General features: G+C 33.9%; 3 protein-coding genes across 3 annotated transcripts; 1 reads left to right on the top strand and 2 right to left on the bottom strand.

The window, feature by feature from the left end:
* Positions 1–1141: 1141 nt before the first annotated feature.
* Positions 1142–6043, bottom strand: LOC116345171. The gene is made up of 11 exons (XM_031774329.1): positions 5663–6043; positions 5293–5493; positions 4642–4773; positions 3469–3828; positions 3234–3374; positions 2867–3130; positions 2587–2712; positions 2429–2503; positions 2179–2202; positions 1969–2079; positions 1142–1770 (listed from the first exon to the last, which is right to left on the bottom strand). The coding sequence occupies exons 1-11, from the start codon at positions 5769–5771 to the stop codon at positions 1622–1624; spliced, it is 1692 nt and encodes a 563-aa protein (XP_031630189.1). The 5' UTR covers positions 5772–6043; the 3' UTR covers positions 1142–1621.
* Positions 6044–7295: 1252 nt separating this feature from the next.
* LOC116343157 (zinc transporter ttm-1-like) lies at positions 7296–16642 on the bottom strand. The gene is made up of 9 exons (XM_031771075.1): positions 15859–16642; positions 13817–14457; positions 9832–9957; positions 9442–9604; positions 9192–9345; positions 8322–9096; positions 8075–8244; positions 7768–7838; positions 7296–7683 (listed from the first exon to the last, which is right to left on the bottom strand). Exons 2-9 carry the CDS (start codon positions 14039–14041, stop codon positions 7487–7489), a joined length of 1881 nt encoding a protein of 626 aa, XP_031626935.1. The 5' UTR covers positions 14042–14457; positions 15859–16642; the 3' UTR covers positions 7296–7486.
* A 587-nt stretch (positions 16643–17229) lies between these two features.
* LOC116343149 (conserved oligomeric Golgi complex subunit 6) lies at positions 17230–19955 on the top strand. The gene is made up of 8 exons (XM_031771062.1): positions 17230–17490; positions 17580–18337; positions 18517–18769; positions 18849–19218; positions 19284–19351; positions 19418–19531; positions 19624–19762; positions 19863–19955. The coding sequence occupies exons 1-8, from the start codon at positions 17389–17391 to the stop codon at positions 19952–19954; spliced, it is 1896 nt and encodes a 631-aa protein (XP_031626922.1). The 5' UTR covers positions 17230–17388; the 3' UTR covers position 19955.
* Positions 19956–20050: the final 95 nt, after the last annotated feature.

Below are 20050 nucleotides of genomic sequence, written 5' to 3'. Positions count from 1 at the left end.
CTGGGCAGCGCTGGCATTTTTGTTCGCAGAGAATATCGTCGCCGTAAGATTGGTGAACATTTGTTGAATTTTAGGTCAGTTTCATTGTTTTTCTATGTCATAAAATGGTTGTTTATAAAAAAAAAGAAATTGGAAATATTGATGGGAACATTTCAGAAAAGTGCGATTTTTCGCTTTACGACCGATGCAGCAAATGCAATGGCTGAAAAAGTTGGATATATAGACGACAAAATTAAAACGTAACCATAAAGAAAATAATGATGATGCTCATTAAATTAATCATTTCAATTTATGCGATTTTTAGCTATGCTGAAATTGCCGCAGAATTTCCAGAAATCGATTTAACAAAAATCGATGGCACATATTTGTCACATAAAACCATCAGATGTGGTAAATGAGTGTTGATCAAGTGATGGTCGATGGGAAAAATGTGAATGTTCTTTGGAACCAACATAAATGAAAGCTAATTACTTAGTAACCATGTATCAGTTTTACACTTTTTCTACAATATACGAATGTGTGTCAAAGTCAAGAATGTACCGCTTCTTAGCTGAATTCTGTTTCTCTTTGAATACTCTTTGAATAGTACTTGATGATATTTTGCTATTGATATAACCTCATCCAGCTTAGAAAAGTGAATCAATTTGTTCATTGAAACAAATTACTAATTTATTTTACAAAATTTCATTTCAAGTTTTATATTAATTTATTTTCTTAATTTATGGCAAAATGAACGTATTTATTTGCGTCATTTGTCGTCTGAACTAAAGACAGCTATTATTCTTTAATTATTATTGCTTTGTGGATATATTATACTAACACTTTGCGTCAATATTGGATATTAGGAGTAGACTTACCTCTTCTAACCTTTCTCATTTTACCAAGGGGGTAGACACGAATTATAAAACATTGAAACATGTGAATCACAGTGAATCAAATGAATCATTCAAATGTCAAACAAGCATCATTTATGGTTTTACTAACATGATCGTTCAACAAATTCTAAATATTATCGTTAATTTTTTTCTTTTGGAATTTACTAGAAAAACACGAAATAGATAAAAATAATGAGTTAATACATTTAAAAAAAAAAAACGTCAAGAAATCATTTTTTCGAAGACAAATAATTTTAATTGTGCAATAAATATTTCTCGTATGACACACAAAGGACATTTCAAATGTCATCTAAACAATCTGAATCTTTTGAATCAGATGAATCATGTCTACCCTCTAGCATTTTACGATCGTTGAATACTCATGAAATAATAAACATTCCTATAGCGTTGCGACTTGCTCTGCTAACCTACTAACGATCTGTAAACAACGAAATCGCTCACTGCTAAAGTACTCTGCTGTTATATTTTGAAAATGGTTAAAAATGGAGAAAACATCGATTTTCTATTATGAAATTTTCACTAAAGTCCACGATTTCTATAATTTATGAGAATTCAAAATTCACACGTCTACCCCTGGCGATATACGATAAGAAAACAAGCAAAATAGGAAAAGTAAGGAAAAAATAAATAATAAATATTTTTCGTGACGTACACTGTCATACAAATCAATGACCGAACAATTATAAAAGCGAAAATTGCAAAACATGTATATGTAATGATTAATTTCAATGATGTCCAGTGCAGTCATAATAAAATCGTACTAAATTGTCGTATCCGCAAAAGCTGACGTAATTAACCGGCAAAACAAGTGGATCGAAGACGCTGGCAATTGGTTCGAGTTGGTCGTTTTCACCATAAATGCGGACGGTGCCACCTGAATAGTACAAAAAAAAAATACACATATAGATTATCCAAAAATGGCAATAAGACATGTAAAAATGGTACATGCAGCGTCATTGAAATTGGTGACTATATACATCAAGAACTGAATATTCACCGCAAGGTACATGACGCTGATTGTCACATTTTCTAGGCCCCTTAAAAAGGACTGATTGAGAAAAAAGTAACGTACTGTTTGCAACTTCAACGATGAACTTTGTCGGTGTTTGAGCCGATAGAATAGGCGGAACAAATACTTGTTGCAATGGATTCGGATCACTTTTTTTGCGTCGAATTAAAACTCCTAAAGGAAGAAAAAAAAAACATAAAACAAAAAAAATAATTTTTACACTTTAAATTGAAATTGATTTTTGGTCGACAACTGAAGTAGTTCAGTACTTACGTGAGTTTACCCATCCACCGATGACTGTCGATGCGGCAAGCAACAGTATGTGAAACATTTTTCGAAACGGAAATTTTTCGTATTTGCAAAAAAGAGTTGGAAAAAGTTTAGTTTGTGTTTTCGATTGTATTCTGGTGAATGAAGGCAATAAAGATTTTCTGACCGAGGTCAGACACAATGTTTTCCGTTTCTTTTGCGTACATTCAACTTTCCACCCATCATCAAACTATAAATTAATTAAATAACTTACTGAACTCGTAGACAGGCTCGTTGATCAAGTCAGGGGTAGGTGTTCGTGACAATAGTACATGTGCGTTACGTGTGCCTTTAAATGAAATTACATGCAAAATGTAATACCCGTTCTGCATTTTTTTTGTACATATTTTTTTGCATTAAAGTTGAACCTACCTTGTGCGTAGAACGCCAATCTTACTACATAGCCGTTTGGTTTACTATCACGAATATCGCTTAGCTTAATGAAATCTTTGTACTCGTATTTGAAGTTTGAATAGGTTTTACAACGACTGGTTAACCCTTGAATAAATTATACAGAGTGTTGATTTTTGGTTCTTTTTTTGGTTGCAATATGAATGAGAACTCGTTTTTTTTCTCAATAGACTTTCGTCGTTTGATGCAACATGAGAGTGCTTAGTTTAAGGAATGTCATCATCGTTGTACAGTAACTTACAATTTCGTTTGTCGACTGGTGTATGAAATGATGGATCCTCCAAGAGAAGTGGATGACCGGGTGAAGAATATTTCGTAGCCACTTGTGTATCGATATAAGATGGTGTCATTGAACAATCATAGTAAAAACTCATCGATGCATTATTAAAAGATGCAAAACTAATGTAATTTAGTTGAATGGATGATTTATAAGAGTGGTCATCGACTGACAACAGAAGTTTGTATTGTGTATGATCATGTTTGGAGTACAATTCAAGTTTTCCCGCTGTAAAAATAAATATGGAATGTGGATGTCAATTACTGAACTTGAAACAAACAAAATAAATGTGTTTGAGTATCAATATATAAATTTCTCAGTAGACTCCTACATCTTGTGATTCGTATGATTAAGTTGAGCGCTTCGTCATTGGGCAAGAAAATGTCGGCACGTCGGGTGTCAGCCAATGTGGTTGTGGATTGATTTCCAATTTTATAAATCGAAACACGTCGATTCATATTATCGCCAATAACTGTTTGAAATAATAAATTAGTACATAAGTGTTTTGAGACACACATCTTCAAAATTCGCACCAAAACAAGGACAGAAACAAATAAATGCCTTACCAAATTCATATCCATTGTGAATTGTATTAGATGAATTATCGGATGAAAGTAAAATATGTGCATCATGCTGAGCGGCCACATACAAAGGAATTTCAACGTCATATTGTGTCGTGTCGGTAATTGAATTGTCTGGTATGCGATGGAATTCGGTATGTTCAATGTTTGTTGTGTTTACATGTTGACAGCGTGAATTTAGTTGTGATTTTGTATAAGCTTCATCACCGCGGCAATCGTAGAAATACCGTGCCAACGATTGTCCAAGCGATGAAAATCCAAAATATTTAATTTTCAATGGATTCGAATCTTTAAACTCGATAATTGGTTTTAACGAGTGTTCAATATATGCACGGATGTCACCAGCTGCTCATGTAAGCGTATTTGCATTTTTTACCATTGGTCGCCAATGTCAATCGCATGTGGTTTTTTTGTTGGTGGTGTGTGTGTGTGTGTGTTCCAACGAGAATATGAAAATCATTAAATCACTGGTATAAATATTGCATACAAGGTGTTTTTCCACATCGCGTACTCATTACCAAGTATTTCTTGGACCCAGACGAGTAAATAAATACTTCCAACACAGAAGCTGTCTTACGAATATTGTATGGCATCTCGAACATTTTTGGCCAAAATTCTCGGTGTTCGAGTAATTGACATACAAAAATCTGATCTGGCTGGATTTTCTTAGAACTTCATGTCTGGAAAAATCGATGAAAATCGCAATTTTTCACGAAAAAAATGTAATTTGCATATCGTTGTTATGTCATAAATAGAATTTTGGGGTCGATATGCACATTTTGACACTAAAAAAATTTACGTTGGTAAGAATGGGATGAAAACTTGCTTTTTCGAGAAATTTTCTTGGATTTTTCCGAATTTTTCGATTGTCTAACTTTACCGCCACCGCTGAGTTAAACTTTTTTCTCATCTCCCTTGATTTTATACATTAAACAACTTTTCCAACGAAGTACCAGTCTGCAAATCCAACCTGAGTAGCCGCTTGTACGCTGCTCAGACGAATTTTGATTAAAAATGTTCCACCAACCGATAAACTCCTTGGTGTCCATGTAATACTTGGTAATGAGTACACGGAATTAAAAAAAACCACCCTGTATAACATTAATTTGGGTTCATAACGAACAAATGCGTTCGCAAATAATCATTAGCACCACTAACCGGATGTAATTTCAATTAATATTTTCAATGGACAGTTTTTGGTCAATATCTCATCAGTATACTGAAATATAAGCTCCTGATCCTGACGTTTTCGACGCAATGTGGCACGTTTATTTTCCCAACCGGCAAACACTGTGTGTCATACGAGAATTATCAATATTATTCACAAAACTATAACAAAACGAAATGTAATGGATTGCTCCATGTGGAATGTAGCAAACCAATCTAGGATTTGCAAATGTTTGAACATTGGATTTTAATTATTTTTTATTTTATAAATGGAAAGAATCGATTAATTATTTTTTTTTTTTTGCAAACAAATCAAAATGACATTAAAATAAATTAAACAGTTAATTGGATATTCCACATTTTACGATATTTCACAAAAGTATTTGGTATTTCCCCATATATAATGACATGTGCAATGAGCAAATCGAATATACGCTATGTTTTGATATTCGGTTTTTTTATCGAATGGAATTCCCCATGTCACTAATGTATGTACATAATTGTACAAGCACAACGGCATTACTTTGCAATATCAGTGCGAATAGCTTCTTCTTCTTGTCTTTCTTCTTTCCGTTATAGTTTACACCAGATTAATTTGAATTTCAAATTTAAATGACAAAAGAAAACAAAAAAATGCCTTACCAAATTCGTAAACTTCGTCCGAAAACCAATCGGGATTTTCGGTTTCAGTAAAAACAATATGTGCATCTCGTTCGGCTAATGCATAAAATGGAAATCGTACTAAGTAACCGTCTGGTTGTGATCCACTCACATCGCTTAAATTCATCATTTCCCGGTAGTTATCATCCCACTCTTCGTATTGTTTGCATTGCTTCTTCAACCCTTGTTTAGATAGTCATTAAAATGAATGTTCAAAAATCTAAAATGGCTCTGTTCATTCACAACTAATTGGATTAAGTCGAATTTTTTTTTCATCTCCATTTGATAACAAGAGCCATGATCTAACAAATTGTATAAACAAAATCAAATCAATTTTTTACTGTTGACTTACTGCAATGAATTTTGCTTCGCTCGCGAAATGTTCGCTTTTCACTGTATCCCTGGATACATTGTTGATATATCAAATTAGTCAAAATGAACACGATGAAAATTGATTTCATTTTTTTTTTTTTCAAATAAAAAAATTAATTTAAAGCAAAATCAGCAACGGCACAAACGAAAAACAAAAGATTTTCCAAGGGAAAAAAAACGATCAAATAAATCTCAGTTCACGAAGATTGTAAGTAGAATCCCAACTGAATCGCATAAAATTACAAAGCCGGAGTGTGGAACGGAATTTTTTTACGGTCATAAGAAGAAACACCGCATTTACACATATTTGAACATTTTTGCACAAGTGTCTTTGCTATATTATTGAGCATCAACAAAACAAAAACAAACATACACAACGATAAAAACAAAGAGTGTAGATAATTGGAATCATGAGATGATATCAAAACAATTCAGCTGTATTCAACAACAAAAAAAACCAGTTTGGTGCTGGTAAAATTGGTGCCGTGGGTTATCATGAATTAACACAGAACACATTGACATCGGTCTACGGTCGTTGTTGTCGCCGTCGTCGCCAAATAACCAAGAACAATCAAAGCAACACGAGAGAGTCTCATTCAACTATATATGACTTCGCCGACAGTTGAAAAGAAAAAAACACAAACAAGAACACACACACATTCGCTTGCGTACACCAGTATTGCAATGATGTGCTAAAAGTGCTTTTAATCCATTCGATGCCGAGTACTTAACACTTTGCCTCGTCATACATGTACGGAAACTTATGATTAGTGTCGGGTATAAAACAGTAAACCGAGACCATACGTGGGTATTTGGTGATACTGTATACATGTGAACATTGTATGCGTTGCAAGGTATCAATGTGCTATCAATTGTCGAACAGGACAAACTTGTTTCAATATTTGCACATTGATTTCAGTATGAAAGAGTCACCTTTTCTCTTAATCACCGTTCTATCTACATAGAAAATATGAACCAGAATTCTTTGCAAATTACAATACAATGACTTTTATTACAAGTTTGCAAATAACATTTTGTTTTTGTGTACTTAATTTCAATTTACATTTCTAATCGACGAAAAATGAACGAAAAAAAGAATACTTATTTGTGTAAAGATCAGATATTTTGCGCAGTAATTGATGGAATTATTGGTTTTCATCTTTTAAAAAATGTGTTTATTGTTTGCACCAAATTGACTTTGAAACTAAGTGATTTGATCGAAATATCACCAAAAAAATGCGATTATTGCACTCGAAATACTAATTTAAGAGTTCATATTACGTTTTACTTTCGATGAGTGCCAGCCGACAATCAGGCCTTTTCTCCGAACTAATTGTTTTTTTTTTTTTTGGATGGAACTAAAATCTAAATCTAATTTCAAAAATTCAACATGAACACAGTTACATAGTTTATGAAGAGGTCACTACATGAATTTAATACTTTTGTTCATTTATTTGATTTTCTTCTTTTTTTTTAATTTGCTTCGATTGTATAAAGCATTATCTAATAATTTTTATTAAAGTGAAAAAAAAACCGTTAAACGGCTTATTTGTTTTTGTCGCTATTACAATTTGTCGTTTTGAAAATTCTATTTACAAATTGAATGGGTCTTGATTTTAATTTTTTTTTTTTTTTTGTAATTGATCGATCGACTTTACTATTTTGACGTCACATTCACAAATCGAGATGCACATTTTACATCTGTCTATCGAATTTATTAATTTCAAATTTTCGAGTTTTGACCACAATCGCTTAAAAATAATAATAATTATGCAGAAAGGAAAAATCACGACTTTTTTTCTCTCTACGATAAAATATTGATAATTGAGTTCTCGCTATCGGAAACAATTGATCTTTGATTTATGATACCAAGCCCATTGGCTTCAATACTCTCGCTCTCGTGATATTTTTCAATTTGTATCGTACACTGTTTGACATTATATCCTTTTTGTGCAATCGTCGTCGCAATATACAGTACGTCCGATGACTTCACAAATGAATCTGTGCGATGGAAACAAAAACAACATTTTAGTTGAGGCAGCAAATGACGCTAAATATTCAAATTAATTAAAACGATTTACATACCAATAATTATATGCACAGACATCACATGCCAACCAACTGTTAGACTCCATATATTCAAGCTATGGATTGATCTGGAAAAAAGAAGAGTTTTTACAATTTTATTGTGTAACTTTTTTCAGAAACGGTTTCTCTGAGTATTATTTGTGTATCGCGCTGAGGAGCGGTGCCTTTCCTCAGTGCGGAGCAAAATATTAATTTTTTTGAAAAAATAAATAAAATTGTTAATATTGTAATTTTTGATAGTTTCAGCTTTTAATATTTTGCTCATCACTGATGCTCTGAGAGCATCTGATTTTTTTTCACGCACCTAACGCCTTCAATGCACTTCAAATCATCCTTGAGCCGTTCAGTGTTGATGGTGGTGGGTACAGCTTCCAAAATGATTCCAATCGAATCTTTCATGATGCTGAATGTCGTAACCATAACGATAATTGAAAATACAAAGGTACACAGTGGGTCCGCTATTTTAGCATTTGGCTGTAAAATAAGGAAAAATATTAAATGTAAAAAAAACATGTATTCTCTTTCATATTTGTCTGTCCATTGTAACTTACATAATTCTTTATGATAATTGCTGATATAAAAACGCCAATACTTTGTATGAAATCGCCTATCACGTGAATCACAGCCGCCTGAATGTTAATATTTTTCGTGGAAAAATCATGTGAGTGACACGAATGATTGCCGTGCAAATGATTAACCAAACTGGAACGATGTTGATGATGTTCGTGTAAATCTTCACTGTCACTGCTCGTAATTGGCGTATGCTCCGAACTATCACGATGCACATAATGATGAATTGGACAAATTGCAGAACCATTCGAAACACAACCACCACCGCTAATCACAACATCGTCCGTACAATTTATTGGTAATTTATCATCGATTGGCACATTATCCAGACAATCATTGTTACTCTGTAAATCAATAACATCTTTGATTTTATTTGAGGTTGACGTTGATATGGTATGGCTACTGCGTCGAATCATATCACTTCCGATTCGATGACCATTTGAATACGGATGCGATCGATTCAATGAATTTGATCGGCTGTGATTTGGTGAACGGGACGAGCATATGCTGTCACTTGTCAATGTTGTTGTTGATGCACGTTTCGAACCTAGCATCGGACTCCATACATTTTTATTATTGGCACTGGAACGTTTTTCGGTCGCTTCATCGATCAACGGTCGATATTCAAATTTCATTTTATTATTATTGTGATAAGTTTGATCATGCTTTGGTGAATGTGAATGGCAATTGTGACGATGATGATGGCGAACATTTTTAAAACAACACAATCCTTCTCCATGCAATATTAAAGCCATTCTGGGTGAGTGCAATTTACACAAAAAGATATACAAATTTTTCGGTTAGAAATGTGTTAACAGTTGTCATAAAACATTTAATTCGGTTTGACTTACATGACATTTATTAGGATTCCAACGGCTGATACAATCATCATAGTGTCAGCATCAATATCAAAATCTTGGTACATCAAACGATTTACAGCAAAATAAAATAGGAATGTTGTCAGCAACCAGATACCGAATATTGATATAATTGCACCCAAAACCTCTGCAAACACACACCGAGAAAGAAACAATTTTATTTTTGTTGTTGTTGTTAGTTTTATTGCATTTAAACTACAAGAAAAGTATATGTAATACTCACCAACACGCTTATAACCAAATGTCATGTAATTATTGGGTGATTTTTTTGCCCAAATAATGGCCAATAATGCGACAATAAAGCTTATGCAATCGGATAACAAATGTGCAGCATCAGACATTATTGCCAAACTTCCTGCCAAGTAACCGCCCACAATTTCAGCAAACTGAAATGAAAAACAATACTGTGTCAAAACAAGATGTGTCAAAAAGTGTAATAGTGTGGAGTGTGGACAATCAAAAAATTGACAAGAACATTTGAATATGTTTGTGTGAAACCGTGGTTGTTTTTGTTTTTACTGTGTCCTCAACAAACAAGAAAAACTTTTGCCACTCTCAATGAATTGAATGTTAAGCCACCTCTCCGTCTTATGAAAACTTGCTGACCACTTACCATAAAAAAGAAGCACAACGTTGTCGCAATAATTAATTGCCGTTTTTCCTTTTTGTTTTGAGCGTCGTTCCGATGCAAAGAGCCTTTCGACGGGTTTGGTGCCAAGAGACAAAGCGAATCATCCTTCTATATCCGTCACAGATGAGATGAACGCCGACCCGAAAGAAAAATTGAATATAATGAAATAAAGGTTAATTTGAGCAAATTTCATTTTTGATTTGATGAACAAATTTAATTTTGTTAAGTGTGTTTCAAAGTGATTCACTTGAGCATTGATTTCAATCTTCAATGTGGAAAAAAAGGAGTGGTGTACGAAATTGAATTACGGATGACCATGTTTTTTATCCCCACTTTTAGCTTCTCACTTCTCTTTGAGAGTTCAAAACGTTTTTTTTTTTCGGTGGAAACAATATGTTTGTGCTTTTTTGCAATTAAAAACTCATACCCTATGGGGCTCAGTCTCTCTCTTTCTCTCCCTATCTTTCTATCTCGCTGTCGCCCTCTGTATTTTTTATTTTAAATTACAGAGCAACAATGAATGCGAAAAGAACACTTCAAATTCCCCACAATAGACGTTATCAACAGCTACCGACTTTTTATGAACCGATGGATGGATGGACGAAGATAGCACAATTTACAATGAGTTTTTTATTTTTCGTGTTGTACGGCCGTCGTTATTGTCGCTGTTTCACAGTGCAAAACATTTTTTTTGCTGTTGCGAAATGTCAATGTGATACGATAATCGTTTGGCTGAATTGACACCAAATATAATAATTTTCTTGGCATTTCTCCAGTACTGTATAAGACCGAATCGGCAAGGTCGAAATTATCAAGTAATTTTACCGCATTCAACTAAATGGTTCTCATGATATCAGCGAAAAATGCTGTTGCTAGTTTTTTTTGTGTGTCACTGAATATATTCATTTTGGGCATGCAGTAATAAATACTTGGTATGGAAAGCGGACGTTCATCGAAACGCTATGGAAAAGAAACCTAGTACGCTCAAACATCCAAATGATGGCAAAGCAAATAGCGATTTTTTTCGAGGGTGTATATTTTTTTTTGGTAGAACAGCCGACGCAAAGAAAAACTACACAAGCACGGACGAAAAGAGATAAAAAAAATTTGACCGAAAATCGAAGTGGTAGTCGAAGTGTACAGAGCACACTTTGAGAATGAACCAACGGCAGATATGCGATTAATGTGGCGTGTTTGATAGCAAGAGAAAGCAGTGAATACAATTGTTTTTTTGGTTCAACCAAATTGCTTCTTCAGTTCCACATTCGAAATTGGTTTCGATTTCTGTGCCCGTGAGTTCGACATGCCTAGTCGATTATACAATTTTTCCATCTGCAGAAAATTAATAGAAAAAAAGGAGACACGATAGTAATTGTTCATTTCACCGCTCACAGTGCAAGTATGAACATTATATCACATTGTATTATATTGGCTTTTCTTTGATCCCCCAGTTTCTCTCTTTTCGTTTATATTCTATTTGAAATATGCTTGTGGAATTGCGGAAATTACTTCACTCTGCGACATTTTACAAGCAAACATGCGATTGCAAATGGCATTTCAAGCAATCGCATCTAAATGACCGAGTTTTTTTCTTCTTCTTCTCTTTTCTTTTGAATCATTTGGTTGAAATCATTTTTCAAATTCACACAAGTATGTTCGTATAACATTAGCGATCATCAATCAATTCGTTTGAAATTCTGTGTTCGACATCTTCCAATTCACAATGCATTCGATATGATTCGTGTGATGGCACGTATTTAATGCACTGAAAATGTGATGGTAATTACAAAACCAGTAAAAGAAATATGACCTGGTATGTGCGCTCTAATTAGCAAGAGAGCATGAGACTAGGGGGTTGACAACATTTATACTTTGAATCGTTTGAAATACAGTGGACTGCTTGAGTCATCCAAATTTTAAACATTATTTATTGGATTCAGAGTTGTGGATGTGCGAGCACTTCTCTTGTAAGTGTCGCTGTTCTTGTATTCAGGTGAGGCGCATAAAATGGTTATATGGATTAAATATAGGCACTCGCTAGAGCCCGAATTTCTGAGGTGCGAATAACAGGTGTCTGATTTCGAACATGTTCCTTCAACAAATTCCAAATATTTTCATTCGAACACGAAAAAAAATGATGGGCGATAAAAAAACTTGAATAAAATCATTTTTAAAGAAAAAAATTATGTCATTTGTTCCATAAATATTTAGTTGATGGGACACAGGTGACATTTCAAATGACAGTAAATCAGATGTATTATGTCTACCCCCTAGGCACCAGAGATCAAAATAAACTTAACAATTGTGTTTGATTCGTTTAACTGTGATTGCATGCGAGGGAGCATGCATCCCTGTTTTTAAATGACTCTCATTCAACATTCTGCAATCGTTCATAATCATGATTTTCCCGTCATTTTTTTCCCGAAAATTTAACGCAAACAATACATACAGTGTGTTCATTGGCCGAGATAAAAAAAAAAACTAAAAGTAAGCGAGCATAAAGGCGCGCTATGAATTACAATTCTTTATAAAACAAACAAATGGAGAGACAAATAAATAGAGAACGAGAAAAAATGACTCAGCTAGTATACAAAAAGGGAAAAATTCTGTTCTGAGGATTGGAATGAGACAGAAACAAGAGCGCTCGCTGGATTCACTTCGCTCGCATCAATTTTTTTTAGCACTACATGAAATGTAGTTAAAGGAGTAGGCTACATTAAAAAAGTCGATTGAAAGAACATACATTACGTCAACATTAGATAAAGCGAAACAATAGTGTCTCACTCAAAATTATTGGGCCAAGGTGCAACCAGAAAAATGCTATTTGATGAAGCAACAAAGGATCGAAATCGACCCATAAAATTTGATTTCAAATCCGACACAACATCTGATTACGACATTTCTCCAATAGAACAAGCATCCATGGACTATGTACAATATTCCAGTAACTATAGTTTATTAAATAACGTGCTTTATTTGTTTAAACTGAATATTGTATGAAGGACCGTATTCTGTGTGGTAATAATCGTTGAAATGCAATGTGTACATTTAAGAAAATTAAGTGAAAACAATTCGCATCATCCAATATCTCAACTTCATAAGAAAAAAATATTTTAAGAAGAAACTTCTTAATCATAAAATGTATAGAATCTATTCTGGTAAGAACCAAACCACTAGTTTACATTTCATGTAGCGCTAAAAAAACGAAACAATGTCAAAGTTCTTGCAAGCGCATCATTTTGTTAATTACAGACATTTTTACAAACGAATGTTGAAAAGGGAGAAATAACGATACAATATAAATCTTCCGTGTGTAGTGCGTGTGCGGCAGCATATCGTCATCATACATATATCGTTTTCTTTTTTTTTTGTTTCGATGTGAACTATATTGTAATGAAAAATGCGCGTTGATAATTAGCAAGCAGAATAGGTCTACTTGCGTTTTATTCTCATTGTTATGATAATTAACGGACGGTTTCCTTGTCGCAATGAGAGACATCGACAGAACACCACCGTGTTATACAACATTCATCTTGGTTGGATAACAAAAGTCTAATTTAACGCAAGAAAAAAAACGGATATTTGCTCCGCCTTGCAATAACAATGACTGCAAACTGCTCAATTTTTAAAATATGGCCATCAACCTCAATATTATTGCTATCTTTCTTCTCACTCTTCGATTTTACAATTCAGTTTTTTTAAAATAACGTTCACCTTCTATTCGATGCATTTCAATTAAGAAATTTTTGCATCGAATTTTATATTTGTCATTGGCTTTAGCCTTGTCGCGTGAAAAACTCAAACCTTGCAACGATAGCGTTTTTTGTTTTCATTCTTCACATCAGATACTTCAGAAAAAGAGAGCGAGACACGAGAAAACAACAAAAAGAAGACGTCGCATCATCTTACCCGAGATAATGAAATGCTGAATTAACGGAATAGAATGAGTTGGAAATGAGGTACTTACATCGGATGTAATTGAAATAGCATTGTTGATATGTTCAGCATCAAGATGCTGTTGCTGTCTACTTTGCAGTTGCTGATGGTGATGGTGATGATGGTGATGGTGATGTTGATTCGATTTTGATGCTAAATCTATTTGTTTTGGACTGTTGATGGCGCTTGATGAATTTGATTTTCCAGTATAACTACAAACATCGGTGTCACCATTTTCGGCCATTACATTTATCATTTGATAATTTTACTGTACGAACTAATGTATATATATATATATGGAATTTATTTTTTATTTCTCTTTAACGCCTCGATAAATTAAGAAACAACCGAAACTGACGCATTGACAAAATAAGAACTTGGAAATTTTCGAATTTTTAATCAATTTGAGACTATCACGGGATTTTAAAGGAATGCACTTTACGCACGCACACATTAAATCAATCTTTTCTCTCTATCTCGCGTATTGATTGTATTTTGTTTTATATTCATTATCACAATAATCGATTTTGACTAAGTGCTGAGGTACATAATTCACTGCACACCCTTTCCGTTCAACGTTTACACTGTGTACCGGTATTATTTATAATGCTGATTATTTTTGTTGTTATAATCTTCGGTGTGAATGCGATACGACACGATGTTGGTTTTAATCTGAAACGAAGAAAAGATAGACAAAATAAATTTATTAAAAAAAAAAAAAAAATGTAAATGTATGCGTTATTCAGTGCCCAAACTATCGGATGAATGACAATACAGCAGTTGGATAAACGTTTTGAATGCTAATCAGGTTGGTGATGTGCGCGCGACTTCCAAACACCAAACATGTCATTCATTCTCCAACTGAAAATGGAAAATTCAAATGAATTCTTTGAATTTGGCCAAACGAATGAGGCATTTGTTTTGGTTTTTGTGCTATACTCTTGATCATATCATCAACCGCAAATCCAATTATAAATTATTATTATTATTACATATTCGCAATGTGAATTTATGCAAGACAAAACAATAACAATGACAAAATTGGTGTTATATGTACATCTCTCACACTCTCTCTCTCTCTATTGTAGTGCTCATTTTAAACCACAAATTTAATGAACTACACTGAACCAAACAAAAAAGTCGGCTCCACAACAAAATAATCGAAATATGGAGTATCGGGTGATTTCAATTGATGGAGCCAATATGTTTTTGTTTCTGTATGTGTATGTGTTGTGTGTATTTATGCTATTAATTTGAAAACGCACCATACACAAACATGCATGGTTAATCAAACTTCGCGCAATTGTCAAAACCAAAAGAGCTCTCTAGAGTTTTTGTTCGTATTGTGAATTGTTTTTATTCAGTTTTCGTTTCCGTCATCATCATCGTCATCGGCGGTTACTGTTTCAGTTTGGTTGGTTTATTTGCTTCAGGACAAATACGGCAAAACATATACGTAAAACTAAATATTGACGGCTATTTGATTATTTGCATTGTGGCCATTTTACAGTGTGTTTACACTGTTCACACTCTGTTTGTTCATATGTCAAGCAAAAAAAAAATGTATGGGTTACAAAAAAAAACAGGCAAACGGGTTAGAAACACATCAAACTAATTCAAAATAGATGAACAATTTTCTCCCCCTTGCGCTTTGCATGCGTGCTTTCGGCCGTGGCGCTAACTTATTGTTTCTTTTTCTTGACAAATACAAATTGCAATTTCTCACATTATATGCACGACTGTATGCAATTCGATACCGTAAACATTCGATTTGTTTTTGTATTCAAATTGATTAAATAATAGTTACCGAGCAAACAATTATAATTAAATGCTACTTCAAAGCGATAATACATTTTATTAGTGTGTCGCGGTTGTTTGTAAACAAATGCCAATAATTTACGCAAGCCAAATTCCGCGCACTCAACCAGCTATCACACGCAAACCAACCTTTTTTCTCTCGAATATACAAAATAAACAAACCAAAAAACAAAAACGAAATAATATTATTTCGGCGCTTTGAAATTTCAACGTAATAGGCTTTTTGGCATTTGTTTAATCAATTTTTATATTTACCATTTGGATGAAACACTTATAAGCAGCAAAAAAAAATCCGTCTCGTGCACCCAACGCAAAACACACGAAATAACACAACACTTCTTGATACAACACTCAACACAACGTGAATCTCAAACACTTTTTTATCATTCTATTCGTTTCGCTTTTCAAATGAAATTTATTTGTTTTATATCTGTGTGTGTGTATCGCCGTTCCGTTCGGAGAATATCAAAACGTATCTACTTCACCAAATATACGTAGCAAATCAAATACAAAAAAAAGATGAATGGCATTTAAAACCATTTAAAGAGAAGATAAAACAAAATTACACGAACAACATCTATATGCAATATGAAACTATAAATGACAAATTAGTGACAAAGTTCGATACTGTATATAAAAAATATGAAACAGGAAGGCTGAAGCCAGAAGTAGAAATTTTTGTGTTATCACAAACGAAATAGAACCAAATGTCGACCGTATAAAGCACACTCGTCAAAGCACTGATAAGCAACACCAACAACAAAATCTAACATTTCTTTTTTTCAAAAAACAAAACACTCTCATTTCATTCGTTTTTATTGAAGTGAGCACAAGAGCACAGAATAGAAGATCAGTGAAAACAACATCAACAAAAAAAAGAAAAGAAATAGAAACTAATGAACCAATTCGAATTGTACGATTTTGCTGTACATTACACAGAATGAATGTAAAGACAGCGAACGCGGTGAACGAGAGAGAGTTTTTTAAGACGGTGTGCGCGCTGAATGCAAAAGAAAGCTACAGCAACAAAAGAACCTATCTAGGCGAATAATGTACATCGGATGTTAAAATCCACTGAGTTAGAAACATGGATAAATTTGCGAGTGTGATACATTTCGATACGGATGATATACGGGTGATGTTGTATTTGGGCATGTGTATTTGTGAGTCTGTGTATCGAATGGGAATAAAATGAAGCGCGCTTACAAACATTGAAATGATATTTTAACATTTTGGTGTGTGCTGCTTCGACAATTCGAATGGGCTTTTGTTGTGACATTTATGTGATTACGAACGGCTACCATAAAATAAAACAACATTTACGCATACACCGAATTTGTTTCGCTTTTTTCTAACTATAAACGATTCCAATGTGACAGATTTGTGTGATGCAGTGCACGGTTTACACGACACCATAAACGTTACGCTTCGTTTAGATTCATGATATTCGAATATTATGGGATTAGATTATGTGGTTTTTTACTACTTTTGAGCATCATTTGGATTTATGGTATTTTTTACTTGCATCTCTTCCATAAATATGAATAGGGTCCAATATTTTTTGTCTCTCTTTCAGCTTCGTTGAAAAATCCAACGTTCACTTTCGACGAATTGCTTTCCATTCAAGAGAAATGTCAAATAATGACAGTTCCGACTGAAATACATATCTTGAAATTTTTGTAGTGTTGACGTTGTCACTTGTTTGTTTTGGTTGGAATTTTTTTTTATTCGATAAAATTCAATCATTTAACAAAAAAATTAAAAATAAGCGGCTTCGAAGCAAAAATGGCCAATCTCATGATTGAAGAGGGAAAACGTGAAACAGATGAAGATAATATTACGAGGCGGCTGAATAAGGCGTTTGAAAGTCGCTTAGACTTAGATCGGGTTCGTTTTTTTTTTTGTTGTTGAAAAAGTGTATCTCATCAAATTCCCTAAATTCAATCCAAAGTTAAAACGTCATTGTTTGTTTTTAGGAAACTTTGGAGGCGCTCAGTGACTTATCATTCTTTTTCACCGAAAATACATTGCAAACTCGCCGAAATTTGCGCAGTAAAGTTGAAAAACGTAGTCTTACGATCAATGAAAATTTTCTGCTGGCATTTAAAGAGGTGAAAACAACGCTCTATGGCATTTGTGATGATATCGATGGAATGCGCAAAACGGTCGGTGCAATGAAACAATGCCTGTCCAAGACCGAAGCACAAACACATGAATTAATTCAGCAAACAAATGCATTGCAAGAAGAGAGTAAAAAATTGGAGGTGCGACAAGAAATAACGAGCGCATTTTTGGCACAATTCCGTTTGAGCGTTGAAGAGCATCAATATTTGTACGGTGCAACACGTGATGCACCGATTACAAATCAATTTTTCGACGTTCTCGAACGTATTCAGGCGATTCATGCCGAATGTCGTATTTTATTGCAATCAAATTGTCAAACATCGGCACTCGACATCATGGAAGAGATGACATTGCATCAGGAGGCCGGTCTGGAACGTTTGTATCGTTATACGCAGGCCCATTGTCGGAATATTGATTCCGATATTAGCGGACTATTGCAATTGGCTATGAATAAATTACAAGATCGACCGGTGCTATTCAAGTATGTTATCGATGAATATGCAAATGCACGACGATCTGTGTTTGTGCGACATTTTATCGATGCGCTCACAATCGGCGGTCCAAATGGCAATCCAAAACCGATTGAAATGCATTCACATGATCCAAAAAGGTAGGTTCATTTTTTTCTTCAAATCAATGACAAAAAAAACCCGATCTGAAACAATTGTAACATTGGACAAAAGTCTTATTCCAAGAGGATAGAACATTGTTATTGTTTTGGTGTCATTAAAAAATGTACATCGCCTCTTTTAACGTTTCTTTTCTTTCGACTCTCTGCACATGATTTAGATACATTGGTGATATGTTTGCATGGCTACACCAGTCCATACCAATTGAACGAGAGAATTTGGCATTGCTTCTGAAAGATTGTGATAAAAATGATTTGAGTGAACAATCCCAGGCGGCCCTAACTCATATTGCCGATGGTGTTTGTCATGCACTCAAAGTTCGTGTCGAAACCATTCTAAATGGCTGCACCGATGTTATAACATTGTATTCGGTGTCAAATTTAATACGATTCTATCAGACCATTTTAAAGCAGGTTAACAAGTGGTTAATTAACTTTTTTATTAATTCCAAGAATTGATTTGCATTTAAAAAAAAAATTGTTTTACCTTTAGATCATAAAAGGGGGCACACTTGAAGAATGTATAAGCAATTTGCAATTGTTTAGTGAGTCAACGTATTTGAAAACGTTATCACAACAGGTGAAAGAATTGTTGTATGGCCAACCGGGTTCAAATATTGGACTAGAGCCACCAAATAATGATTTAATTCCGTCACACAGTGTGACACGTTTATTAAGCATTTTAAAAGAAATATTGTCGGTGGCCAGCATGGTCGAAAGTCGTCAGACGGACATTACGAAAATTGTTTCATGTGTTATTGATCCACTTCTGCATTCCATTACGGAGTCGGCATCGCATTTGCCGACCGTCGATATGGCCGTTTACATTTTAAACTGTTTATACCATATGCAGAGCACACTTGGTGAGCAATGTTTTTTATATGAATGCCAATGAATTTTAAATTAATATGGAATACTTTCGCCAAAGGTATGTTCGAGTATGTTGACAGCAGAATGGAGCGATTACAGGCACAATGTGATGCTCAAATCGATACAGTAATTATCATGTTTTTTTTTTTTTTTTGCAATTTTAAGAAGGAAAAAAATTTCCATTCTCTGTAGTTAACTTCGGAGCAGGCATCGTCTTTAGTGGCAAATTTGAATTTGGGACCGATTTATACACTGTTGCAAAGTTCATCGAAAGACATTGATCCGAATCACCTGAAAATGTTTATGGTAATTATAATGGAATATGGGTTTTTGTTCATTGTTTGGTGTGTTTTGTTCACACCTTTTGTTAACATTTTTTTTTTATTATTTTATTTCAGGTAAAATTAGATTCATTTTTAGAGATGCCCGATGTTCTATTGCTACCACAGGTGAACCTTTTGCAGAGTAATGCACATCGTTCAACAGTACAGAAACGTTCGTTTAACGTCATCATTGCAATTTATAAACAAATTTATGGTTCGTATAATGAGAAACCAAAATATAGTTCATTTGCACCTCGGTGTGGTTAGCATCCTTTTGTTCATATTATTTTCATTTCGTTTTCAATTCTCAACAGAACGAGTTCACGATCCGAGCAGCAATTTAGAAGCACAACGTTCCATTCTAAATAAAACGCCAGAAAAACTCAGTGAATATTTGAGTGTTTAAATTAAAAAAAAAAAAAATCAAAAATAGTAAACAATTATTGTATATATAAAAAATATGTTATTTTGATCAAAAGTTATTTAAGTTTTTTGAAAAGTA

This window comes from Contarinia nasturtii, unplaced genomic scaffold, assembly GCF_009176525.2.
Source record: "Contarinia nasturtii isolate CC-2019 unplaced genomic scaffold, AAFC_CNas_1.1 Cnas_scaffold_129, whole genome shotgun sequence".
Lineage (NCBI taxonomy): Eukaryota > Metazoa > Arthropoda > Insecta > Diptera > Cecidomyiidae > Contarinia > Contarinia nasturtii.
This window is presented reverse-complemented; position numbering and strand designations above follow the sequence as displayed.

Excerpts from the sequence above, each read along its gene's own strand:
- LOC116343149 (XM_031771062.1), top strand. The coding sequence starts at position 17,389 with ATGGCCAATCTCATGATTGAAGAGGGAAAACGTGAAACAGATGAAGAT. Across the intron at positions 18,338-18,516 it reads CATTCACATGATCCAAAAAG|ATACATTGGTGATATGTTTG; the intron begins GTAGGTTCATTT and ends CACATGATTTAG. Across the intron at positions 18,770-18,848 it reads ATCAGACCATTTTAAAGCAG|ATCATAAAAGGGGGCACACT; the intron begins GTTAACAAGTGG and ends TTTTACCTTTAG.
- LOC116343157 (XM_031771075.1), bottom strand. The coding sequence starts at position 14,041 with ATGATAAATGTAATGGCCGAAAATGGTGACACCGATGTTTGTAGTTAT. Across the intron at positions 9,958-13,816 it reads CTATTTCAATTACATCCGAT|AAGGATGATTCGCTTTGTCT; the intron begins GTAAGTACCTCA and ends TGACGGATATAG. Across the intron at positions 7,684-7,767 it reads GTCTGTGCATATAATTATTG|ATTCATTTGTGAAGTCATCG; the intron begins GTATGTAAATCG and ends TCCATCGCACAG.
- LOC116345171 (XM_031774329.1), bottom strand. The coding sequence starts at position 5,771 with ATGAAATCAATTTTCATCGTGTTCATTTTGACTAATTTGATATATCAA. Across the intron at positions 3,131-3,233 it reads AATCATACGAATCACAAGAT|CGGGAAAACTTGAATTGTAC; the intron begins GTAGGAGTCTAC and ends TTATTTTTACAG. Across the intron at positions 2,504-2,586 it reads ATTGGCGTTCTACGCACAAG|GCACACGTAACGCACATGTA; the intron begins GTAGGTTCAACT and ends TTTCATTTAAAG.